Source organism: Triplophysa rosa, linkage group LG4 (genome assembly GCF_024868665.1).
Source record: "Triplophysa rosa linkage group LG4, Trosa_1v2, whole genome shotgun sequence".
Taxonomy (NCBI): Eukaryota; Metazoa; Chordata; class Actinopteri; order Cypriniformes; family Nemacheilidae; genus Triplophysa; species Triplophysa rosa.
The window spans coordinates 30003424-30029469 of NC_079893.1; the positions used below are offsets into that span (position 1 = coordinate 30003424).

Sequence of the window (26046 nt, forward strand, 5' to 3'; positions counted from 1 at the left end):
TTTCTCTCTCTCTCTCTCTCTCTCTCTCTCTCTCTCTCTCTCTCTCACCTCTGTGGTTATTGTGGTGCGTCTTTCATCATCAGCTGCAGTTCTACCTGTAAGATCAGAAACACGTCATTAGTTAATTAATATTATGTATTTACAGTACATGCACAGTATAAAGTCTGTATGTGCACTCACCACTGGAACTGTGTGACTTCCTTTTCTTCTTTTTATACACATAGAGAATCACTCCAAGTATAACCAGCATCACAGTCAGACCCACAGCAGTGTACATCAGATGACCTGAACACATGTAGAGAGAGCAGATGTGACTGATGACACGTGTGTCACGTGACGTTCTGGATCACAGGTGACGTGCTCACATGTGTGATGGACTAGATTGATTTGGATGGTTCTTGACTTGTAATTGCCGATCCCTCAGCTTTTCTATTGAAAGTGTTTGCGTTATTGGTTGCTGGCTTGCCCGGTACTTCCATTGATTGTTTTCTGTTGTAATCGACATGAATGCTGTTTGAAGAATCCTGCAAAGTGGACAGAGGAAGACACAAAAACTCACCTGCTTTATCAAAAAACGTTTGGTCCTCTGGAGTGTGTGGTAAAACTGGACCTTTAAATATGAAAAGGGAACAACGTCAGCACAGGAGACCTAAAGACACATTTAGAGGAATAGTTCGCCCCGTAATGAAAATGTTGTCCTCGTTTGCTCACCCTACGCCTTTTTGGTCAGCGCTAACTCACATAGTATTCTTTTGTCCTACTATGGGAGTCAATGGTGACCCAAAACGTCCTAGTTACAAACTTTCCTTGAAATATCTGAATTTGTGTTTATACAACAAAGAAACGTATACAGGTTTGTTACAAGAGGAGGGTGAGCAAATGATGAGACAATCTGTTCCTTTAACAGTACTTCAACAGGCTTTGTGTTACCTTTCAATGAAACTGAGTTTGTGATGTCATCAGGTGCTGGAGTGAATGATGTACTCGTGGAGGTTCGAGGAGTCCTCAGAGTCGTGTGTGTGTCTGCTGCTGTTTGTGTGTTATTAATAAGTCAAACAGTATTTTATTTGATAGAAAATATACTCTAAACGTTGTGTCATTTTTACCTTTAGATACTCTCAGATTGACCTTCCCATACGTGTCTGCACCAACTCTGTCCACTCCACACCAGTAAATCCCAGAGTCTGTCTTCTTTAGATCAGTGATGGTCACTGTGAACTTACCATTTCCAAAATCCTTAAGACTAAACCTTCCGTTAGATGACCGATCAGATGATACTAGAACATCTCTGTCTTTACATTGACCTCTGCAGAAATACTTTCTGTTGGTTGAAGCCCAGTCATGAATACATGTAACTGTGACCTGCTCTCCTTCACGTCCCTTTACATATATGTCCGCCCAATCAGTAGCTGAAATTCCAAATCCTGTTGAATCATGTAAAACCACATATTACCTCCCATACACACATTATGATGACATTTCAGTGTTGTTCATTTTTTCGACAACATTTGATCGTTTTGATGCCGATCAGAGCACAGTCGTGAATAGTAACATGACGGCTGTCTAGTGACATAGTGCTCTTAAAGGAACAGCCACCGAAAAATGTCATCATTTACTCACCTTCAAGTTGTTCCACATCTGTATAAATGTCTTTGTTTTGATGAAAGATATTTGGAAGAACGTTTGTAACCAAACCGATCTGGGGCACTATAGAGTTCCATAGTAGGGAAAATAACTATATTATGGTAGTCAGTGGTGCCCCAGAATTGTTTAGTTTCTCACATTCTTCAAAATATCTTCTTTTGTATTCAACAGAACAATGATTTGAACAGTTTTGGAACAACTTCAGGGTGACTATAATGAAGACAGAATTAATCATTTTTTGGTGACTGTTCCTTTAAATCTATTTTTTTCTTTAAATCTATTTTTACGATCATTAAATAAACATTACGTGTGAAATGTTTGTTTTGATCCTTTTAATGCAATTAAAAGTGTAGGGAAACAATAATTGCGTTTCTCGTTGACCGTTTTAACACTATCACAGTTGTGACACTCAAGTGACTTCACAGTTTTAAACACAGAATGTTTTTTCAGCGTTTTGCATACAACATACATGTAACATATATGACATGTAGACTAGCATTTATATTAAGCAAAATTAAGTATATTAAGTAACAAAGGAAATGATTTAGTTTTAGTTATGAGGCATTAAGTCACGTTATGAATTTTGTATCATTTTGACTAAAAGCAATGAACATTTATTGACACGAGCAAAGTAGGACCTATGATGAAGCTTTTGGCTGATGTTGCCCGGAAAGTTTCCTGCACTTTATAGTACTCATACAACCTGTCAGCAGATTATGGTTTAGTTTTTTCTAAAGGGCGTTCATATAGCTCATAACATTGTGCCATCTTATTCCATCACACTGTACTGAGTCATTAATACAGACGAAACTGACCTGACAGACACATCCAGCTGCACACAGCACAGAAGAACTTCATTTTTGATGAATAAACCTGTTTGTATGAGTGACTCCGAGCAGCATTAAGAGCTGTCATTCGCTCCGAGGCATCACATCACTGTGTCATATTGAGGAACTCGACGTTAAACTGCTTGCCTAAGTTTTGAGTTTTTTTCTACAGCCAGAAACCTCATAAAAAGTACTTGCTTCCCCTTTTTGTGTGTGTGTGGACACTTCTGTTTTCACACGTTTCTGAGGTCAGTGCTTGTGCTTCTTGTTGTAAGTGTTGAGAATGAATCGGAACTGAGCGGAGGCTGATCTTAGATCAGTGATGTAGTCTCCGTACATTTGTGACGTGGTCAGAGCACCGATGAGCACGAAACTGACGTATTGAGAAAATAACGAATTTCATAAAGGAAAGAGTGAAGAAATGAGAGAATGGCCCTATAACTGCACAGAATGGCAATGCATTGTGGGATTTGGATTTTGTTTGGATATTATTTGCATTTGGGTCCTAAAGGGTATTTAAAAAAGAGGAAATATCAACACATAATATAAAATATAATAACACATAACACAACATTTTAAAAGCCTATTGATATGTGTTACTTCCAATTGTGTTTTTTTCTAGCACATTCATGTTTACACAGTAAAGGATCATTTGCATATGAGTTTCTGTCGTAGCAGTGTTGTGGTTTTAAAGGTTGGTAAAGTCAGACTCTAACTGGAAGTAAGAGGGTGGAGCAGAGGAGAGGGTCTTGAATCTGATTGGCTGGAGGAGTTTGAGTGACAGCAAAGTACAGCGAGGTTATTTGAACAATCATCCAAATGTTACATTTGAGATCCAATATAAATGTAAGAACTCAAAAATACCAAAGAGTTATTGAAAATGCTAAGGCTGCAATCCATAACTTTTACCTCTCTAGCACCACCTCTGTTGGAAACGTAAAATTGCAGGTTGCTGTGCATGCTTATCTTTGGGTGGGTTGAGGTCAAATGACTGTGTCATTTGAACCATTTGTGAATCCGTTTTTGTGTCAAATTGATTTTTATTTTTAATAAAAAAAGTTACAGATCGCTGCTTTAAAATAAAAACGAATCCTGTTGATCTTCTACCTTTGTTTGCACGACGTGAGCTCAAACATGCATGCAAAAAGTTATAAAAAGGACTTCAGCTTATTTTAATTCAGAAGTTGATCTCTCCCTTTCATATCTTCTTATGTTCTGTAAAAGAAAAAAGTTATACAGCTTTTGAATTACATGAGGGTGAATAATTGATGAAAGAATTCCTTGAAACATTTGCATCATACTGTAATACAGGAAGTGATCTTCCTGCGAACACAATTGGCCACATGAGTCCTTATCAGACATAAAAGCAAAACAGTGAGGATGTAACACATCATTTTATAGTCACTGTAAACGTGTTTAACTGTTCTCACAATGCTCGTCCTATAGGACGTTATTTTGACAGCTTTTTACTTAAGGCTTTATATTTTTCTCAAAAAAAGTCCTGGCATGTGACACAAGCCTTTGACATGAGCATGAAATGATCAGAACGTCTATGTAAATGATGGCTGAGAGCATTAAGCCACGTGTTTATATTGTATTTATATGTTGCGAGGTCTGTTCATCGTATTTGAGGTCTGATGCAGACCTTTATCAGCTCCTGTGAAGAGTCTTTACACATTCGGTTTGTGAGTCGGTTGTTGTCACAAGGTATTCGGCTTTCTTTTGAGGATTATCAACTCTGCCGGTCCTAATGCATATCATCTTTTCTTTAACAGGTAAGTATTGGCGCATACTGTACAAAATACAGTATATGAAAAAAACATTTGCAAAAAGTAATGTAACGTTGGTCTCAATAGAATGAATACAAATAATGATTGCTAGATATGTAATGCAGAATACACTTTTTATACATAAATATTTTTGAAACATATTTATTATTTATTTATGCACTTCTGCTTATAACTTTCAAACGATTCAAATGTACAAACTTACCATGCTATGCCATGCTTAAAAGTTAAAAGATTTCTTTCATATATCGAAACCTCGTATAACACATCACCAGATTCAACAGAATGGGCACCAATAAAGAATCTAAGCTGAAAAATGTGGGCTCATGGTCACAGTGTGATTAAAAATGTATTTGTGATTATATGTATACATTTCTTTGCCTGCAATTCATTAGTTGATATTAGACTTTTTTCCTACACTGTTGGCAAAAAATCAGAATGACGATATTATCACAATATTTATTGAGATGTTTAAAAAATAAATACTATTGGTCAAACTCATCTTAAATGTTATTTAATTTCCTTTTTTGGCCAATGAATGGTCAAAAAGTGAAGGAATGAAGAGAGTTTGTGACTCTTAAAGGGATACTTCACCCAAGAATGAAAATTCTGTCATCATTTACTCACCTTACTATACTATATACTATACATGTCTTTGTTCTGATGAACACAGAGAAATATATTCGGAAGAATATCTGCCCCCCATTGACTCCCATAGTAGGAAAAAAACAATGGTAGTTAATGGTGCCCCAGAACTGTTTGCTGTCCTACATTCTTCAAAATATCTTCTTTTGTGTTCAACAGAACAAAAAAATATATAAAGTAATTTTTCCTACTATGGGAGTCAATGGGGGGCAAAATTTGTTTGGTTATAAGCATTCTTCCAAATATCTTTCTCTGCGTTCATCAGTACAAAGATTTTTTTTACAGATTTGGAACAACTCGAAGGTGAGGAAATGATGACAGAATTTCCATTCTTGGGTGAGGCAAAGTTGTAAAAAGATGCTGAATTGTTTATGAAATTATTTTACGTGTAGTAAAAAAAATATGGTCATAAATATAGTCATCACGGCCTGCCAAAGAGCTTTGCTTATTTTTATAAGCTTTTTAAATCTTTTCAGATGGATTATTTAAACTGTTTGTGATCATTTGCAATGCTTGGACTGACTGCAAACCTTTACAAAACTCAATTTTGCAGCTATGTAGTGATTTAAATTAGAGATCCGTGAACAAGAAAATTCAGAGAATGCTCGGTCACTATTTTGAATATATGTAAAGCATTTTGTCTGACTGTCGCAATATGATTTGAATAAAACTGTTTAATTTGCCTTCATGTAACCATTGTAAACTTGGATTGCTGTGATCAAGTCATCCAAGCGAAAAACGTCTTTTATTCACCATTTGGTTGAAAACCTGTATATGACACTTTCTTCTGTGGATCCCAGAAGGAGATATTTTGTCTCGGTGGTTTTGTGTTCATGCATTGGAAGTCAATGGAGGTCAAAGTTGTTTGTATACCAACATTCTTCAAAATATCTTCTTTTGTGTTCTGCAGAAGAAAGAACGTCATACAGGTTTGAAAGGACACGAGGGTGAATGTTGACAGAATTTGTATTTGTGAGTTCATATTTGACTGGTGCATAAACAGTTACATTGATTTTTGCCTTTACTAGATGACTTTCAAATAACTTCCGCACAGTGACCGGCGTCGCCATAGAAAGACATTTCCGGCTCGTCCTCAACATCACTGTACAGTTCGACTGCATTAAAGAAAAGAGAATAGAATAGATCTAGATGAAGTTATTGTCTGTGTGTTGAAAAACTTTGACTGAATTGAAACGTGCTATATATCAGTGTTAGGTCAGTGGCAAAAATGATTGAAAGGGACAGTGCACCCAAAAATGAAAATTCTGTCATCGTTGACTCACCCTCAAGTTGTTCCAAACCTGTATACATGTCTTTGTTCCGCTGAACACAATAGAAGATATTTGGAAGAATGTTCATTTCTGGGGCATCATCGACTACCATAGTAGGAAAAAATATATATCTTTTTTTGCTCTGTTTAACACAAAATAAGATATTTTGAGTAATTTAAGAAAAGCAAAATGTTCTGGGGCACCATTGACTACCATTGTGATTTTTCCTACTATGGTAGTCAATGATGACCCAGAAATGTCAGTTGCTAACGTTTTTCCAAATATCTTTGTGTTTAACAAAAGAGTAAGAAGTGTAATTCATGAGAAAATTGTTATTTTTCGCCCTTTAAGGGAACAGTTCACCCAAAAAGTCTTCGTCGTTTATTCATCCTCTTGTCATTCTAAACCTGTATGACTTTCTTTCTTCTGTAGAACACAAAAGAAGATATTTTGAAGAACGTTGGTAACCAAACAACATTGACCCCCATTGACTTCCACTGTATGAACACAAAACCACCGAGACATTTCTCAAAATATCTTCTGTTGTGTTCCACAGAAAAAAAAGAGTCGGGTTTTGAAACGCATGAATTTTTGGGTGAACTATCCCATCAATGATTAACGAGATTAACATTACCATATTTTAAACTTTTCATTTTTAACTCCGTCCGTAGCCTTGCTGCCCCTCATCACGAGTAATCTACTGATCCAGAAATCACTACAAGCGAGCGACTGGGACTGCCCTCCGGTGAAGAACAACTCCTGCACCAATGTCTCCAACTACATCAACTGCAGCGGATCAAATCTTACAGTCCAGTGCTCTGTACAGTCCTGTGACCCGCGCAGCGTGGGCTGCTCCTGTAGGTTGGGTTCCTTTAACTGGACGAACTACAGCACACTAGATATCTGCGCATGTGGAGCCCAGAATCAGTCCTGTTCCTGCCTGAGCGGTGCGTACGCTCCCGTCTTCTGTCATCTACATACTAAAAGAGAACGCTGTTGTATTGCACGTGACATGCTAATGAAAAGTGCTGCGTTTTCCTTCCAGATCTGAAGGATCAAGACATCCAGAGCGTAAGTGTGATTGAGTTTCTTCTGTATCATTTCTAAAACGCTTATTCGAATAGCCACGAATGCATTTCGTTCTCTCCTTGAGCAGTTCCCCGTAAACCGCTTGATGGATATCGTTGGCCTGATCTCAGACATGACGACTCCGATACCTCCCGAAGTAAGTAGCTGCCTTGGATCACTTTTTGAGCTTCTTTTGCGTGTTATACCAACTCTTCTCTTTGGAATTTCGTTAGATAGCGACGGAGTATCTGAATGTGCTTGATCAGGCCCAGATGAGGATTTCTGTCATGTCCAGCAATATTAGCGGCCAAGATCTGGCGGCATATGGAGACACTTTACTGAACGTCTATGACAAAATGGTGTCTGTACTGGTGGAGCCGACAAACAACTGCAGTTACAAGAATGTCAGTCTCGACAAAACAGGTTTGTCTTGTGTGTTTTCTTCGTTTCATCTCTCAAGCGTTAATTAATTTAGGCACTGTGCATATTCATTTTTATATTTTATATTTACAAACACATAGACATAAAAATATAAAACAAATGCCTGTCAAACGATTAATCACGATTAATCGCATCCAGTATATTTCAGAAAAATATAAATTAATTTTTATATATATAAATGTAAACATACATTTATTATTTCATACATATTTCCTTAAATACAAAATAAATATGCACAGTGCACAGACATGTATTATGTATAGACAAACTTGTATTCTGGATGCGATTAATCGCAATTAATTGTGCAACAGCTCTACTTTGTTGCTGGTTTTCTTGTACCTGTCATTTTGAAACGATGCGATTTGAAACAAAACACATGTTTTATTGCGTTTTTTTAATGCATTGTCACCACTTGATTTGTTGAATTTGTTTAGTATTGCATCTGTAAACCTTTATCCGTGTACCTGTAGGTTATATCTGCTTTGTTCTGTTTTCTCTCCTATAGAAGTCAGAGTTCTTACGGTCGGGCCAGACCTGTCTTCGGGAAAAATCCCTTCCGTCAAAACAGAAAATGCTAGCATGGATATTAATATTTATAATATTTCAAGGAAAATCCCTTCAAGTATGTAAAAGTCATATAATGTACTCATGTACACTGGTTGAAAAGACACTTTTTCAACTTTAGACTTTTGTTTTGACATTTTGACATTTGACAACATCTGAACAAATGTGCAGCAACACAGTATTTGTTTGTTTGTGAATGAATGTGCCTTTATAATCCCATAATAAGAGACCTAGTTTTCTAATAGAACAGTGGTTCTCAAACCTTTTCATTGTAAGGCCCCCTTTGTGTAGGATGCATCACTCTGCACCCCCCACCCCCCAATAAAGACATAACATTTTAATTAAACCAAAAACATATTCAGTTATACAATGCTGGAACATTCATTATTTCGGTTGGTGGGCTTATTTTTGATGTTTGATTGCATAAAATTCATGATACATTCTTTCATAAAATGCCACAAAATATGTTTCCCCCTGGATCTATGTTGGGCCCCCCCGGATCCATGTTGGGCCCCCCCGGGGCAAAAGAGGCTTAATGACTTTTATTGTGAAACTGATGGTGCACATTTTGTCGTTCTCTGACGCAGATTCAGCCGGTGTGACTTTTATGAGCTTCGCCTCGATGGACAAAATACTGAAACCAGAATTCTTCAACTCGTCAAATTCCATGATTAAAATGTCCATGATGTCCACTGTCATCTCAGCTACTTTTTATATCAACAACACAGAAAACAAGCTCACCGAACCAGTCAACTTCACCTTCAAACACATCAGTGTGAGTCACTCTTAAACTCCAAAGCTCAGTTTCCAGCAGTTCAGTGAATCCAGAAACAGAAGAAAATGTGATGAGTTTCGTATCGGTGCATTGTCCATTTCTTTCATCTCATCGCAGTGTTTTCTAAGAGGTGTCTGATAATCATGTACTTTTGTTCATTCTTCTATGTAGTTACACGACAGCGGTAGACCTTTCTGTGTGTACTGGAACATGACTGAGTGGACTGTAGATGGTTGTTGTGTTTTAGACACAAACAGCAGCTACACTGTGTGTTCATGTGTTCATCTGTCAACATTCGCTCTCATCATGCAAACCAGCAGCACACCAGCAAAGGTACACGTGACATTTATACCGTCTGACGACACAAAGATGAAGAATGATTTTCATTTCATGTTTTCTCTCAGGATGATCATCTGATGGAAGTGTTGAATTTGGTGGCTGTGTCGGTGGGTCTGGTGTTTAATAGTTTGGCTCTGTTGACTTTTGCTTTCTGTCGATGGAAACCTGGAGTGAACAATGTGGCTCGAATCAACCTCTGCATCAGTCTGCTGTCGGCTCATCTTCTGTTCTTCCTCACACAACACTTCCTCACACACATCAGACCTCTTCAGGTGACACTTATTACTCCAGATCATATTTTTATGTGTAATTCTCTTCACATGAATGTTTTCATATTCTCTCTTCAGGTGTTGTGTGGTGTGCTGTCAGGATTTCTTCACTTTCTCTTTCTCTCCTGCTTTGTGTGGATGTTCATTGAAGCTGTGCTGCTCTACATCTGCGTGAAGAACCTATCACAGATCAGCTCCAGACAGAGGGCGGTGCTTAGCAGCAGATTCTTGATTGTGATTGGATATGTGATTGCTCTGGTTATAGTGGGTGTGTCTGTCGGATTGGTTCCTGACGGCTATGGCAGTGACCAGTACGTTTGAAAAGGATCGTCTGTTGTTTGGATTAAAGGGAATAATTATAATGAATAAATTATGTGTGTGTTCACCTGAAATAGAAATTAGAAAATAGAAAATTTTAAAATTAATTTCAGTGTTTTTCTTCTGTAAACCAGATGCTGGATTAAAGTGGAGAAAGGCTTCATCTGGAGTTTTCTGGGGCCCGTTTGCCTCATTCTTGCTGTATGTTGTACTTTCAGACAATTGGAAATAATTTTAACCACTGGAAAAGAAAGTTATCTTTACGATATTTTACTTTCGCAGATAAACTCGATTCTCTTCATCAGAATCATCATCAGTCTGAACTCAACTCTCACAAATCTGAACGCTAAAGTTTCACGGATGAAACAAACCAAGTAAGAAACATTGTGTCTGAAACACTTTAAAGAGAGAAACACATGAATCATGAGTATTATTTGTCTTTCTCTCTCTTCAGGATTATGGTTTTTAAAACACTGGCTCAGTTTGTGGTTCTTGGTTGTCCCTGGATTCTGGGTTTCTTCACTAAAGACAGTAAGATGATGGAGATTCTCTTCCTGATCCTGAACTCACAGCAAGGAACCTTCATCTTCCTGATCTACTGTCTCCTCAATAATGAGGTGAATCATCTACCACATCTCTGGGATTAACAGAAACTCTCACATTTGTTTATGCAGTACTGTAATGTGTCTCTAATTTGTCTGTGAACTATTAAATCACATCTGACATGGATTTGACACTTGTTCATGTATCGTCAAACACCTCATCTAGTTTCGTGTCAGCAGCAGTTTTTAAGATTTAGAAGTTAAACATAAATTATTTCTTCTCATTATTCTTATTCTTGTTCAGGTCAGACAGCAGTATGTGAAGTGGATGAGCGCTCTCGTCCCCGGACTCAAATCCAAACCCATCAAAGACGCCCCCAAAAAGCACTGATTTTGGAGGACCAGACTGATAGTCAATCACTTACTGAAGTTATTCTTTATTAGAAACGTGACTTTATTCATTACAGTGAAATACATAGCATGTAAAATCTTGTTTTTATACAATCTATTTTATCCTCCTTTTTTTACTGTATATTTATGTTTATAATGAACATGTTACGTCTTTACAGCTGTCAGTACTTTTGGTGTAAATCTAATCATTTCTGTTTTCAGGTTAAAAATTAGGACTAGGATTACAATTCTGATTTCATTTGAAAATGTGAAATATTTTAGAGGTTTATTCAGAGACGTGTCAGAATAACATAGATTAAGCTTTATTTGAAATCTTTTCATTTCCATAAAACAATAATGCGTGGCTAAATGGTAAAAAAATATATCAATAAAAATGGTTTGTGTATGTCAACAAGTTTCCAGTTCACTTTTTCCAGTTCACATTTTAAAATGACAATGAATAGTTAGAAACAGATCTTACAAAACAAGTTATAAACTAAATCAACAGTTAGTAACCTCAGTAATATTCATCATAATGCTAAATGAGTTTCAGTATGATATAAGGCAACAGGGACACATTTCTGATTGATGTCAATGAAGAAAATCTTTATGTCTGATGACACTGTTGATTTAAAGAAGAACATGAGTTTTTTCCAAGTCAATTTTTTTCCATTTTTAGTCAAAATGTGCACAAAACAAACAATGGTTAGAGTCAGAGAATGTGTAGGAATTTTTAACAGCCTGATGTACAGGATTGAATAAGCTTGACACAATAAATGGTGCTGTATGTAAATGATTTCTTTGAAGTAAGTCATTTAAATATTATCTGTGTGATTTCTGTTTGCGTTCAAAGGATTATTTTGAACTTCATTATAAAGATGTTTGCATGGTCACGCTTCATAGGCAGGGACACAGCAGTACAGAGAAAAATCATATGCCACTGTATTTACATGGCAAATTTCTTGCCTCACGTCCTATTGTCTTTCTTTATCAGAACACAGGCAAGTTATGAGCCAAGATACCAAAATAAATGTGTCCGAAAAAAAATGAATGATTAAATTTGCTTACCAGACTGACGAAAAGATAGTTGTGCAGAAACTAGCTTGACACACAAATATTTACTCAGTTTACCATCCTGTTGCTTTTGGGTAAGGATCACAATATGTAAACTCAGGTAAGATCTTCTTTCTCCTGATAATGGTCTAATGATGCACCGTTTATTTGGTGTACCGACTTAAAACCAGCGTTCGTGTAGATTGTTTATGTATCTACTTCAATTTGTGTAGTTTCAGAAAAACTCAGCTCAGCTTTTCAGCAGAAATGTTAAAGAAAGCCAAAATATTAAATGTCATGCATGAACATTTTCTGAGTGATCCAGGGGTTGACTGGGAATAAAAACCAACCCTGGCATTTTTTATCTATGGCGGCCCACCATTTGGCGCGTTGTGGTGGGGTTTATGCTTTCAATACAGAAACCATTGGGCAACTGTTCCTGCATGATGGGCAGAAGAAAAAGGAATAATATTTTTCCGGCCCCAAAGTGTACCACACCGAGAAAATTCTCATCTTGACAGATTTCCAGTGGGCCTCTGGAGTGATCCATTAGTATGTCGAGGAGGTTAAAAATGACCGTTTTGACCCAAAACATGGAGCCAGATTACAGGGGGGTTAAAAAAACAACACTTTAAACACGACAGCATCATTATTTTACCTTTCATCTGTAAAAGTAAAATAATATAGAAGTTTTTAATTTGAGCAGTTTGTGTTGCCTTACATGGAAATGGAGATGGTTCAGATAATAGAAAAAATTCACAAAATGTTCTGTGCTGGAGAAATAAAAAAGCCCACTGAAATGCAGCGTGTGCAGACTTTCATGACTTTTTGAGCTTGTTTAGGCCGTCAAAATCGCTGTCAAATTCCTTTCAGAAATAGTAACAAGCGGAGCAATTGCAATAGAACCCTCACACTTTTGTGCTCAAAGTAACAAAATTTCCACTAAACTGCTATTTTAATAAACTATTGAGAGCTAATGTGCCTTAACCTAACCATTTCATTGTGGCATAGAGTTACCATTGTGTTCCATGCAGTTGTTTTGATAGAAAATATTAGGTGAAAATTATCATTTTGAACCCGCACTCTATAGTTTATCCATGACATTTTTTATGTCGACTTTCTTCGTCATTTAAGTTCTTTTTTCTCTATAAAAACAATAATCAAATTTTACAGCTGGAGAAGTTTGCAAAATGGGTTTGCAAGTTTGCAAAATGTCCTTCACTCCTGCTCCTGGATTAAAAAGACCAAAGACTAGTTTCATTGCTTCAGGTGTGTTAATAAGAGCTCTAGTTCACTGATCTAATACAAAACATTATTTTGTCTCTAAAGAAATTCAATCCCTGGTTTTGGAAAAAAATATCTACGTACTGGTATGTAAAAAATGTTGACCCTTCTTAAAAGTAAGTTTGTTTTCTTGGCACGATTTGCATTCAAAAGCAGTTAATACTGTTAAGAAATAATATTTAGTTGGAGGTGTGGGCGGGAAAAATTGCACAAGATGGCGCCGGTGAGCTTATGGGATATCGCGGTATCACCATCCTTTTTTTCATTGCTGAGCACTTCACGAGTTCGCCTCGCAGATAATAAGTACGGATGATAAGGGACGGAGAGTATGCGTATTTGGCGTGCTGTTCCAGGGAGAGGGCCCCGGGCCCGGTATGTGCCCGGACTCGGGTCGTTCCCCCCAAAAGATGCAATTAGCGTGGGACAGCAGCCGGAACAACGTGATCCCAAAAGAGGCTGGCTTGAGGTTGATGGCCCTTTGCTAGTCTGTGAGACAGTTCATTCTTACGTAAGCGAGCACTGCTGTGGCAGTGAGGAAGGAAGATGTGGAGCGGTGCACTACTGCGGCCATGCAGAGTATAGAAAAGGCTCCTGTGGGAGCGACACTGCTGCGGCAGTGCTGAGTAAAGTTAGTCGCTTGGGGGAGCGAAGGTAAGAGAGCGCTGCTGCTGCAGTTTAGGAAGGAAGGTAAGGCTCTTGTGGAGCGGGGCACTACTGCGGCAGTGCGAAGTAAAGAAAAGGCTCCTGCGGGAGCAGGCACTTCTGCGGAAGAGAGAAGTGGAAGCACGGGCCTCTCTGAGGGCGGTCTCTGCAGCAATACAGGCTTCTGGAGGAGTGGTGTCTACTGTGGCAGAGAGTAGAGGTGTCTGCTGCAGCGAAACAGGCTTCTGGAGTAGTAGTGTCTGCTGTGGCAGAGAGAGATGGAAGCACGGGCCCCAGTGGGGCAGTCGCAGTGGCGATTCTGGCTTCTGGAGTCATGAGTCATGATGTGGTTGCGGTCTGACATCTAGTCAGACCGCAACCACATCTTCTTTGATGTGGTTGCGGTCTGACCAGATGTAGCTTTTGAAAGCTTCTGACGTCCAGTGGCCGAGTGTTTGGATCTGCGGCTTGGAGAGGCTTGGAGGGCAGCTGTGGTTGCCGCACCTGTGCGGAAGGAGTGGCTGGAGAAATGGTCTGCTGGAAAGTCGGAAAGGAGTAAAACGGATTTTAGGTGTTTTTGGAACCAGAATTGAGTGGCGGGCGGTTAGAGTCGTCTGCGAAGAGCGGGCCAGAGGGGAGTTTAGCCTGTGGGCATCGGAGATGCAGGTAGGCTGAGAGGGAAGAGAGCAAAGAGAAAGGAAGGTGGCCGCCGGAGCCGTGTGTGGAGGCAGCCTCGTGCTTGGGTCGGCTCCTTGGGCGAAGACAGATGGAAAGTCAGGAGGGGAGGTGGCCAGGGCATGTGCTGCAAAAAGGAGGCAGCCTCACGTTTGGATCAGCTCCTGGGGCAAAGCTGGAAGAAAAGTCAGAAGGCAAGGAAGCCAGGGCCTGTGCCACTAGCGGAGGCAGCCTCACGTTAGAGTTTGACGGAGGAGCAGCGGGCCACGGACGTGCCACCAGCGGAGGCGTGCTCGCGCTGCTAATGTGGCTTGTGGCGGTGTGGGCCAGCATGGCACTGGGAAAGTTGCGGTCGGGGACTTGGCTAAGTGGAGAAGCAGTTGGGGGCTAGCAGCGGCGGAGTCTAATGTGCGGCCCTGGCTTGCCGGGGGCCTGCTAGTGCAGCCTGGTGACCAGAGGCCCTTTCTCGTGATGGCAGGAGCAGGGGTTTGATCGGGACGTGGTTGTGATCGAATGTGGTCTCGCAGGTACATGCAGGTATGCGGAATAACTCCCCGAATCTGTGGGGAAGATAAATGTGAAAATATTTAGCCTACTTGTACGGATCGGACCTGATGCCCTGCTGCGCCGCACTAAATCCGTTAGAATCCCTTTTTAAATACCTTACGTCCGCCCTGTACCGACGAAAACCTTTTTAGAGTTTGATTTTCCATTTAGGAATCGTTTTGTCGGAGCGAACCACAACCATGTAAAGCAAACAAGCTGCTGTGTTTGCGTGTGCGTAGAGAGTGTAGAGAGAATGAGGGTAAGGTGTCTTGTCTATTTGTAGGGGTTTATACTGGAAATACTGACATTTCATTGAGCCAAGAAGACAACTCGATAGTGTTATACGACCGTAAATTAGCCTGCGGACTTGCTAAAATCGCTAACTCACTAAGCTCACCAGCGCCATCTTGTGCAACTAGCCCATTAACCTGATGAATGATTAATGTTTGATTTTATCTTCATAGTACAATATAACCATATTCTTAAATCCAGTGCTGATGTGTCGCTATTGCTAATTGATTTTTAATTAAACAGTAACTATTACAATGTCCTTAAAATTACATTTCATGCCGTGTGTAATGTTGCTGTGCAGTGTGAATGTAAGCAGTCCGCCAAGTTTTAAAGCCAAAAGTGAACGAATAACAAAGTTATTGGCTTGGTAAAAAAGGAGTCGACTCTGAATCACGCGAAGGAGTCGTCTGTCGTTCTAGTTTCAGTTTCGGGTCAGATTTGCGTGACTCCGTGTAATGCCCGCTTACATTCCACTTGCGACACTGTATGCGGTAGACCAATCACAGCAGACTAGACCATCTGACCAATCAGATCAGAGTAGGCTGACAGAAAGGAGGGGATTAGACTGATGAATCGCCAAACGAATCATTTGAGAGTCAGTCAAGAAGTAAAGTAATAATAACTGCCTATTATTAGAAAATGAAAGTGTTTTTACACCATGTATGTATGCGGACACTCCATAAACCAAAGTAGGACCTTAAAAATCACAAATTATTTACTCTTTAATTTCAGATTTTAAACTCAAAATTTGAATACAATTTATTCAAGTTAAAATGGATTTTTTTTAATAAGAATTAATCCATTTAGATATGAATAGTTGTGTTTGTGTGTTTTATTTCAGGTTTTATTGTAGCACTGTTTACCGTCATCTTTGCTTTGCCAGGTAAGTGTATATCGCATATATCACATCTTCTTGCTTGAACTGTAATTACATATAAAAGAAAGTGTATGTTATCAAAGTTCAAGTGATGATTGATTAGTAGTGATGACACTTGGTCTTTATGTTAGTGTGTGTGGTTTATCTCCAAGTTTCTAATGTTTTTCTATTACAAAATGTCATAATAATAAGAACAAAGAAAAACTCTACATGTACCGAATCTGTTAAAATACTGACAGCCATGAGAGGAGTTGTTTTATTTTATTGTTTTTTTTTAACAGATCCTCTCTCAGCTGACCCCTGCTACAACTACACTGTGCTGAATAATGCTTGGAGAGCCACAGACACTTCTTCTTCCCCCCACATGTGTGACAGAGATGTCAACTGGGTCGGCTGGTATCGGCTTTATCTTAATGGCCAGAACGTTCGAATGCCAGAAACATGTGTTGAACAAAATCGATGTGGTACACAAGTCCCACTGTGGCTCAGTGGTGGACACCCGAAACTTGAGGATGGAGTGGTCACCAGAGATGTTTGTGGTCACTTTGACTTTTACTGCTGTTATTACCACTCATTTCCCATTCGAGTCAAAGCCTGTCCAGACAATTATTATGTCTATGGGTTTGTTACACCAATTTACACCCACAGCTGTTCTGCATACTGTGCAGGTAATTATTATGGCCCAAGCGGCAACCTGAACTTGTGCCGTTGTATTTACCATATAAGAGATCACGCTCCAACATTTTGACTCAATGTAACGGACTTGAAAAAGAGTTAAACATGGACCTCGCTTGTAAATGGTTTTATTTTAGTCTCGTTGTTGTGCAATAGAGAGAAATACAATTCATTTAGGATATTTTATATTTAGCTATGTATTGTGTATCAATGGATCCTGCAACACTCTGATGTGTCGGATCCCGCAGGATTGCAGACCTCTAGCCCCATCATTGCTGCTTGCAGCTTTAATGTTTGATGTAAATATCTCTTATATGTACATTTGTGTTTCAATATATATATGTCTCTGTTCATTAACTACTATTTATCCAACCTTTCAGATGTTAAGAGCAAAAACACCACCAATTTCACATCAGTGATCAGCTCTACAGGTAATGTAAAGTCCTGTGTTGTCTGTACCGGAGTGAGTGGATTATATGCAGTTAAAGGAATGAATACATTTAGCATGTTTTTCCCAAGAAAATACAAAAAAAGAAACGGAACAAAAAAAACAAATCACGTTTTGGTGATTTGCCCTTAGTTTATTTAACGAAGAATCATTCAGCCAAATAACGATGGCTTGCACTATCGTCTTTACAGTCGACAGTCATTCAGCCAGAGCGGCCAAAATAACACCAACAAAGAAAACAACATGAAAATGAAAATGTAAATGTAGTGGATCTTTTCAATTACTGCCATCCACTAGGGGTGCTGTGTTTTATTTGTACTGCTTATTGTTTAATGACGCTTTCTTTAGATTGATTTGATTGTTATTGATGGAAGAAATAAGCTTTCTGAGAAAATGTTTTTTCAATGTTTTAATGTCTCATCAGACCCCTGCTACAACTACACTGTGCTGAATGATTCAAGAAGATCCACCAGCTATTCTTCTTCCCCCTCCATGTGTGACAGAGATGTCAACTGGGTCGGCTGGTATCGTCTTTATCTTAACGGTCAGAACGTTCGAATGCCAGAAACATGTGTGCCAACATACAGATGTGGTACTGATGTTCCACTGTGGCTCAGTGATGGACACCCAAAACCTGAGGATGGAGTGGTCACCAGAGATGTTTGTGGTCACTGGAACAATCACTGCTCTTATTACCGTTTACTTTCCATTCGAGTCAAAGCCTGTCCAGACAATTATTATGTCTATGAGTTTGTTACACCAACTTTACACTGCAGCACATATTGTGCAGGTATTATACTTTATTTTAATCTGTCACTAAAAAGAAATCATACTAGACAGCAGTTAACTCTCAGTGATGGGAGAAACAAGCTCTTGAAATATATGATAAAACAATGGTTTCTTTGAACAGATCATGTCTCTGTTGACCCCTGCTACAACTACATTGTTCTGTATGATTCAAGAAGATCCAGCAACTATTCTTCTTCAACCCTCATGTGTGACAGAGATGTCAGCTGGGTCGGCTGGTATCGTCTTTATCTTAATGGCCAGAACGTTTGAATGTCAGAAACATGTGTTGAAAAAAATAAGTGTGGTGCTGAAGTGCCACTGTGGCTCAGTGATGGCCACCCAACAGTTGAGGATGGAGTGGTCACCAGACGTGTTTGTGGTCACTGGGAAAATTACTGCTGCTATTTCCGTTCATATCCCATCAGAGTCAAAGCCTGTCCAGACAATTATTATGTCTTTGAGTTTGTCAAACCAATTCTATGCGCCAGTGTATACTGTGCAGGTAATCACTGTATATTTGCATGATTCTTACGCATGCGCCATTTGTAATTTGGTACAATTACAAATTACGCCATTGTAATTTCATCACAAACTTTCAGATGTTGGCAGCGTAAACAAAACCTACACAACTGTGGCACCAGCGATCAGCACGACTGGTGAAGTATTGTTTTCTTTTCTGGAATCAGGAGTTTGTAGCGTTCAGTAGATGTGAGCACTAGATGTGCAGGATCATTAAACAGGGCTTCAAGAATGAAGTTATCAAACACTTTTGTTTCGTATGTTAGGGTTCCGTTTCTGGAGCTCTATTGTATTTGTTCAGAAGGGCCGCCAATAGCACATTAGTCATCCATTGATTCCAGATTTGTTTCATGTCCATTTGTACATCTGGGAAGATATTTGTGTGTTTATGAATTGTTTTTCATCAACAACTTTTAGTTGTTGGAAGCACGAGTGAATCCTTCACAACTGTCACATCTTTGATCACCACAACAGGTAATGTAATATGTTGTCTGTTGTTATATATTTTGTATTCATGTATACACAAGCAGGGTTGACGAGGTGTATTAATTGTGTTTCATTACAAACTTTCAGATGTGGGAAGCACAAGCGGAACCTTCACAACGGTCACACATGTGACCACCACTACAGGTAAAGTCAAGTGTTGTCTGTTTTAGATTTTGTGATTTCAATATTCAAAATACGTTTCAACATTAAAAAATAAAGATTTGAGCTCATAAGAGAGATCATAGAAGATAAGGCTGTATTTTACGGGTCACATTTGTCAATGATCGCCATCCTCAAAATGTTCTCATGTACGTGCATCCTTATGGTTTGTCACATGTGTTTGTATTTTATTATTGTGTTTATGCACACTTTTAGGCTTAAATATAGAACTGCTTACCAATCGCACTGTAAGTTTACCAAATTTTCCATTCTTCAATTTTTATCGACTAACAAATCGATTGTATTGGTTTGTTAGAGCGCAAATATAAAATGTGTGTTATTTATTGTGTTACAAAAATAGCTTGTCTGTATTGTTCTGTGGATGTGGACAAAGAAATGTTGTATTCTCTTTAATACAGTATAATAAAAGAAATCCCTACATATAGACCGTGAGGAATATTATCAATAAAATACTAAATATGATGTCATGTTTTTGTTCACAGGGAACCACTTTTGTACAGAATCTACTTGACCAGATACAGAATATAACAGTTCTCCCTTTAACTGTAAGCCTGTCGGTTAAAAATGACAAAAAAATTATCAAATGCTCATGACATCTTAAGAATTAATTAAGAAATATTTGAGTTTACCTTTTCACTTCTGCATCAGAGTGTGACCAATCTTTTGGACCTGGTTTTTAATACATCAGAGAAGATTTCCAACTCATCATCAGGTGACCCCAAGAAACTAGTGTCTGAAGGAATCCAGGTGTTGAAAGCCAGCGAGAAGCTCGTCTCCATGTTGGTGAAGCCTACAAACACTTTTGACAATGTCAGTTTTATTCGTGATTCTGTAGGTAAGAGAGACACTACTATATGACTCAAACACAAAAGTCATGTTCTCTGGAGAATGCCAAAAAGTAACCTCTGGCTTGATTTAAATCAGAGGCGCAAGTCTTCTTGGTTGGACCACAGGTCACCTTAAATAAAATCCCTCAGCTCGACACAACACATGCATCTATGGACATTGATCTCATTGGGATTGCCAAGAATAACAATAAAACAGGTATGTAAAAAAACTAAATAACTTAACAGAACAACTCTTCAGTTAAAAAAATGTGTTTGTGAACCTTTGACCAACATACTGTGAAGATCTTTTGAGCCATAATATTGTAGAATATTGAAAATTTGTATGGAGTTTTAATAAATATTTTATTTTCCTCTGTCTCTGTTACGCAGGATCGGGATCAGCTGCTGTGGCGTTCATGAGCTACACCACAATGGAGAATCTACTGAAGGCAGAATTCTTCAACACATCAGATGACACATCAGTTAAAACCATGATGTCCACTGTCATCTCAGCTACTCTTCCAAAAACCACCAACAGACAGCTCACAAAACCAGTCAACTTCACCCTCAAACACATCCGAGTCAGTTCTTCTCTTGTTGTTTGGTGTCTTTGTTCCCAACACGACTAATGACTAATGAAAACACATGAATATTTTCTCTTCATGTGAAGGAGCTTGTGTCTGGAGGGAGTGTGTGGTGTGTGTACTGGAACATGACTGAGTGGACTGTAGATGGTTGTTGTGTTTTAGACACAAACAGCAGCTACACTGTGTGTTCATGTGTTCATCTGTCAACATTCGCTCTCATCATGCAAACCAGCAGCACACCAGCAGAGGTACACGTGACATTTATACCGTCTGACGACACAAAGATGAAGAATGATTTTCATTTCATGTTTTCTCTCAGGATGATCATCTGATGGAAGTGTTGAATTTGGTGGCTGTGTCGGTGGGTCTGGTGTTTAATAGTTTGGCTCTGTTGACTTTTGCTTTCTGTCGATGGAAACCTGGAGTGAACAATGTGGCTCGAATCAACCTCTGCATCAGTCTGCTGTCGGCTCATCTTCTGTTCTTCCTCACACAACACTTCCTCACACACATCAGACCTCTTCAGGTGACACTTATTACTCCAGATCATATTTATATGTGTAATCCTCTTCACATGAACGGTTTCATATTCTCTCTTCAGGTGTTGTGTGGTGTGCTGTCAGGATTTCTTCACTTTCTCTTTCTCTCCTGCTTTGTGTGGATGTTCATTGAAGCTGTGCTGCTCTACATCTGCGTGAAGAACCTATCACAGATCAGCTCCAGACAGAGGGCGGTGCTTAGCAGCAGATTCTTGATTGTGATTGGATATGTGATTGCTCTGGTTATAGTGGGTGTGTCTGTTGGATTGGTTCCTGACGGCTATGGCAGTGACGAGTACGTTCGAAGGGTGTCTTTTATTAATGGGAAGTCTGGTTCTTTTCTGCGAACCAAATCTTTCGGACAGTTTGCTTCAATGAACCGGTTCAAAAGACCGGTTCACCGATTCTTTTACGCCCTAACGTAATGACATTCATTCGCCATGACGTTACCCGTCAAGTCTATCATCCCGGCCGGCTGGGATCAAAATACACTCTGCACATTCAAATATATAAATCAGTAATCATTACTTCTGTCAGTTAACACATCATTGTCACGATCTGACACGTTTCTTACATTTAAGTTTTGCAACTAAAACACCCAAATACCTGCACAGTGACGTGCAAACTATAATATTTTAAGTCTTAAAGATATGAAGTGAATAAATTAATCTTCATCAGCATTTTACAGAAACAATTTGATCCATGCATAATCCAATACGATTCATTTGATATCAAATAAACCTACATTTTGTCCGATTGCTCCATGGTCCACGGCTCGTAGCATTAATCATAAACATATTTCCAATGTGTTTTATATTATTACACCTCTGATGTTCAATAAAATATCTGACGTTCAAGCTTTTTATCCACTTAAAAATTACTGGTGTTCTGGTGATCTGAAAGCTTCTGCAACCAGTTCTTGACTTGAGACGTCTTGACTCACTAGTTCTTTCACACCAGTTCATTTGAGTACTGTTGGAGTAACTGAATAATTAAATGGTTTATTTCGAGTCCGAGGGACTGTCAGACACGCCAGAAAATGAGTAATTTAAGTCATTTGTGATTAAGTGCATAGTGGAGACACGAACTGAATGATTCAGTCCGAGTTTGTGAACCGGATCGACCGGTTCACTAAAAAGAACCGGTTCAAAAGAACGATTCGTTCGCAAACCGGACATCACTAGTCTTTTTACAACCATCACCTGAAATAGTCGTTATAAAAATTGATTCAATATTTTCTTGTAAACAGATGCTGGATTAAAGTGGAGAAAGGCTTCATCTGGAGTTTTCTGGGACCTGTTTGCTTCATTCTCGCGGTATGTTTTAGTTTTGGATGATTTTCACCACTCGCTAGTTTTAATCAAAGAAGAAGACAATGACGATTCTTCACTGCTTTTTGCAGATAAACTCGATTCTCTTCATCAGAATCATCATCAGTCTGAACTCAACTCTCACAAAGCTGAACGCTGAAGTTTCACGGATGAAATAAACCAAGTAAGAAACATTGTGTCTGAAACACTTTAAAGAGAGAAACACATGAATCATGAGCATTATTGGTCTTTCTCTCTCTTCAGGATTATGGTTTTTAAAACACTGGCTCAGTTTGTGGTTCTTGGTTGTCCCTGGATTCTGGGTTTCTTCACTAAAGACAGTAAGATGATGGAGATTCTCTTCCTGATCCTGAACTCACAGCAAGGAACCTTCATCTTCCTGATCTACTGTCTCCTCAATAATGAGGTGAATCATCACAGATTCATTCTGACATCATATATCACATGAAGTTTACTTAACTGTCTAATGGCAACTTTCTTCTGCTCTTTTTTATCTCATTCTTGTTCAGGTCAGACAGCAGTATGTTAAGTGGATGAGATGTCTCTTTTGACTCAAATCAAAATCATAAAGATTTTATTCAGTAAGGCAAAAATAGCACTGTGGCACAATTGTTTTTAGATTTGACATGCACATTCTCCTTTCTGTAAGTTGTTGATGAATATGTTGTGTATATATATATTTACAGCTGTCAGTTGATCAATTCACTTTTTATTAATACTATGTTTTTTCTGGGTGTTGGTACGGTCATATACCGTCATGTTTTTTCTTAAATGATCCTCCGTGAATATTTGGAGTGATTTACAATACAGTTTTACACACTTTCTTCTTTTAGACCACTTCGGATGACGTAAACACCGCCGGTTCAGCGCTGGTCCACAGGAACGTCCTGTTTCATTTTTTTACACGACACGGACGTTTGAATAAAATACAACCTTTTAGAACTTTTATAACCATATCGAAATGTTAAACAAATATATTTAAGATTCAATTATGTATGTAAGATTTAAAAATAAATTTAATTAAAATGAAACCGGAAAGGCATCTGGACCAGTGTTAACATCTAGTGAAGTGATATGTATAATGCACAATTTCATCTTTCATTATATGTGTGATGATGCATTTGTCATATTTTTATGACTAACGAAACATTAAAGATGGGGTAACACACGCAGTTTCTGCCTATCTCATATTAATCTTGAGTGCCTATACAGTAGTATTGCATATGTCGTATCTTCGAAGAGTATTTAGTTTGAACACATTTACAAAAGAGAGATACAGCTGTACGATTATTTCCGGAAAAGCACGAGCTGCTGGAGGCAGGCAGGAGGGATGGAACTAGAGCACGAGCACACAATAACATTACATCATCGCATTAATCCCTTCGTGTTTTTTACATTATGCACGTAACGTTGCGCACCGATTGCCACCTTAACACAGACATATGACTTAGTTTCACTTACTGCATGCGGTTCATGTCCGGCACCTTTTAGCACTGGGACTGCGCTATCAGTTTCAAATGATCTCCAAATCCAGCGTTATATCCACCGTTTATATAACAAACAAACTACTGACTTCTCTCACTATTGCAAGAGTAACGAGCTGCAGCCAATCTTGACGCAGTGCAGCCAATCTTGAGTACAGCACACTCGTCGATTGGCTCGTGGGCGGTCTCTTTCTTTTGCCTTGCTGAGCTTTTCGGGGGAGTTGCCCAATAAAAGGAATAGGATCCCTATTACGAACTGATGTTTTGTAAACAAAGTTCGGGGAGGAACACGTCAGATAATCAACCTAATTACATGGGAGGAGCACACCTAGTAACCAATTAACCAAGGGGTATAAATCCACATCACTTACCTCTGTTCTTTGACAGCTTTCTAGCATCCCTCCAGCACCCGCACATCTTACTTCTTACTCCTGAAACCAAAGAGGGGGTGCTCTGGACTCGGGACCGAAATGAACCCTTCCTATTCATTATATTTAAGTGTGAACTTGTAAAACACGGATCCAGACTTATAAAACAATTTCCGAAACAAGTTGGAGTGCTGGGGGAGTACAGAAATACTATGTCATACATCCAACTCGTTTTTTGACAAGTTGACCATATTAAGCATGAGCGGCCAGCACGTGAAACAACGTTAAATCCCCCCTTTAAATGATCAGATGATGTTTATAATGTTGTGGTATGGATGTAGAATAACCTTTATATTCTCTATACTGTAGGTGTCTTTTCTTTTTTTATGTTACCTGAGACAATAAAGGTTGTTTACTTCTAAAGCAAAATGCTAATTTTTACTTTTTTAAATGTATTAAAGCAGTGTGATAGTAGTAAGAATTTAAAATATATCTTTATCTTTCTTTTTAGCAATGTCATTTTTAAACAGTCACTTTATATAAAATTAGACCATTAATCGCCTCAAAAAGTGATTTTAGTTCAAAGAACTGATGCCCATGTTGGAGTATTCTGTGTCAACTCATTTTAGCATTTTAGCAACTATAAATCACATATCCGAAAGTAGCCTTAAGATTACCAATGATAATATTTTATTTCAAAATATATATCTGACCTGCTTTTGAGACGCTGACCGTACAGTATGGAAATGAAGGGCTGAATTCACAAATGAATCGAAACTCAGATGAGGAAGAGTCAAACCATAAAACAACCATTAATGCTGGCCACCACTATAACCAGATAGCAAGCCACCATTGAATCAATGTTGATGAATAAATACATATTATATAAAATAAAAATATGTATATATATTAAATTATATATTAATAAATTGAAATAATATTGCTGCCTCAGTGTTAATTGAAATATGTACTAATTGCAATTCATGTTAAAGTAAGTTGTGAAAGAACAACGATAATGGCAGTGAGTTAAATTTACTGTGACAATGTGATGTTGCTTCAACAAGAAAAAAACACAAGAGCAATCCCACAACATGAAGTCAACTGCAAATAATAATTTCTTTGTCTTAAAAATACTCACTTGTCATTCTGACGCAGAATTAAATGTGTAATCCAGTCGTCTTAATGTGTAAAGGCTCTGTGTGTGTATACATTTGAATTTGGAATGATGAACGTGGTTGTAAAAATTTTTATCAGGCTGATGGACAGATAACTCCGTTCTATAAACTCTCCCGACACACACGATTTACTCCGTTGACTGTCCTGATGGTTTCGGGTGAAGAACACCATATCTAAACTCAGGTAAAATCTTGTTTCTCCTGATAATAAATCTAATAATGCACTACCAGCGGCGTTCATAAAGAATTGCAGTTGTGATTTTATGTAGTTTCAACAGTTCACCCAAAAACGAAAACTCTTGTATTTATTTGACTATGGTAGTCAATGGTGGCCAAGAACTGTTTGGCTACAAGCATTCTTCCAAATATCTTTCTCTGTGTTCATCAGAA

At 38.5% G+C, this 26046-nt stretch overlaps 5 protein-coding genes across 7 annotated transcripts in view; 4 read left to right on the plus strand and 1 right to left on the minus strand.

Annotated features, from left to right (window-relative positions):
• Positions 1 to 2609, minus strand: part of LOC130553221 (CMRF35-like molecule 5) — a 4915-nt gene extending 2306 nt beyond the window's left edge. Inside the window, exons 1-6 of one of the 2 annotated variants that reach the window (XM_057332065.1) lie at positions 2460 to 2609; positions 1107 to 1424; positions 931 to 1026; positions 560 to 610; positions 181 to 285; positions 49 to 95 (exon numbers count right to left, since the gene is read on the minus strand). In XM_057332065.1, the coding sequence (XP_057188048.1) occupies positions 49 to 95; positions 181 to 285; positions 560 to 610; positions 931 to 1026; positions 1107 to 1424; positions 2460 to 2559 (717 nt within the window). In that variant the 5' untranslated portion in view covers positions 2560 to 2609. Of the gene's footprint in view, positions 1 to 48; positions 96 to 180; positions 286 to 559; positions 611 to 930; positions 1030 to 1106; positions 1425 to 2459 lie in introns of both variants that reach the window. The other variant, XM_057332063.1, reaches the window with a different exon arrangement.
• Positions 2610 to 3932: 1323 nt separating this feature from the next.
• LOC130553184 (adhesion G protein-coupled receptor E1-like) lies at positions 3933 to 11222 on the plus strand. 2 transcript variants are annotated; one of them, XM_057331991.1, is made up of 14 exons: positions 3933 to 4246; positions 6846 to 7121; positions 7220 to 7245; positions 7331 to 7399; positions 7476 to 7665; positions 8189 to 8305; positions 8835 to 9022; positions 9194 to 9355; positions 9427 to 9633; positions 9709 to 9941; positions 10083 to 10149; positions 10231 to 10322; positions 10403 to 10565; positions 10795 to 11222. In XM_057331991.1, the coding sequence occupies exons 1-14, from the start codon at positions 4222 to 4224 to the stop codon at positions 10879 to 10881; spliced, it is 1902 nt and encodes a 633-aa protein (XP_057187974.1). In that variant the 5' UTR covers positions 3933 to 4221; the 3' UTR covers positions 10882 to 11222. The 2 variants fall into 2 exon arrangements, with proteins under 2 accessions (XP_057187974.1, XP_057187973.1); XM_057331990.1 differs by having other exon boundaries at positions 10800 to 11222.
• Positions 11223 to 13109: 1887 nt separating this feature from the next.
• LOC130553059 (oncoprotein-induced transcript 3 protein-like) lies at positions 13110 to 18430 on the plus strand. Its single transcript, XM_057331800.1, has 6 exons — positions 13110 to 13202; positions 16213 to 16254; positions 16530 to 16916; positions 17304 to 17354; positions 17796 to 18161; positions 18282 to 18430. The coding sequence occupies exons 1-6, from the start codon at positions 13124 to 13126 to the stop codon at positions 18428 to 18430; spliced, it is 1074 nt and encodes a 357-aa protein (XP_057187783.1). The 5' UTR covers positions 13110 to 13123.
• Positions 18295 to 20203, plus strand: LOC130553060 (uncharacterized). The gene is made up of 7 exons (XM_057331801.1): positions 18295 to 18662; positions 18760 to 18816; positions 19097 to 19153; positions 19253 to 19309; positions 19541 to 19572; positions 19828 to 19890; positions 19994 to 20203. The coding sequence occupies exons 1-7, from the start codon at positions 18431 to 18433 to the stop codon at positions 20201 to 20203; spliced, it is 708 nt and encodes a 235-aa protein (XP_057187784.1). The 5' UTR covers positions 18295 to 18430.
• A 105-nt stretch (positions 20204 to 20308) lies between these two features.
• LOC130553262 (adhesion G protein-coupled receptor E3-like) lies at positions 20309 to 23234 on the plus strand. The gene is given in 9 exon segments (XM_057332133.1): positions 20309 to 20389; positions 20563 to 20753; positions 20843 to 21007; positions 21079 to 21285; positions 21361 to 21593; positions 22548 to 22614; positions 22701 to 22792; positions 22873 to 23035; positions 23139 to 23234. Coding segments are annotated over 9 exon segments (1206 nt in total). The 5' UTR covers positions 20309 to 20343; the 3' UTR covers positions 23181 to 23234.
• Positions 23235 to 26046: the final 2812 nt, after the last annotated feature.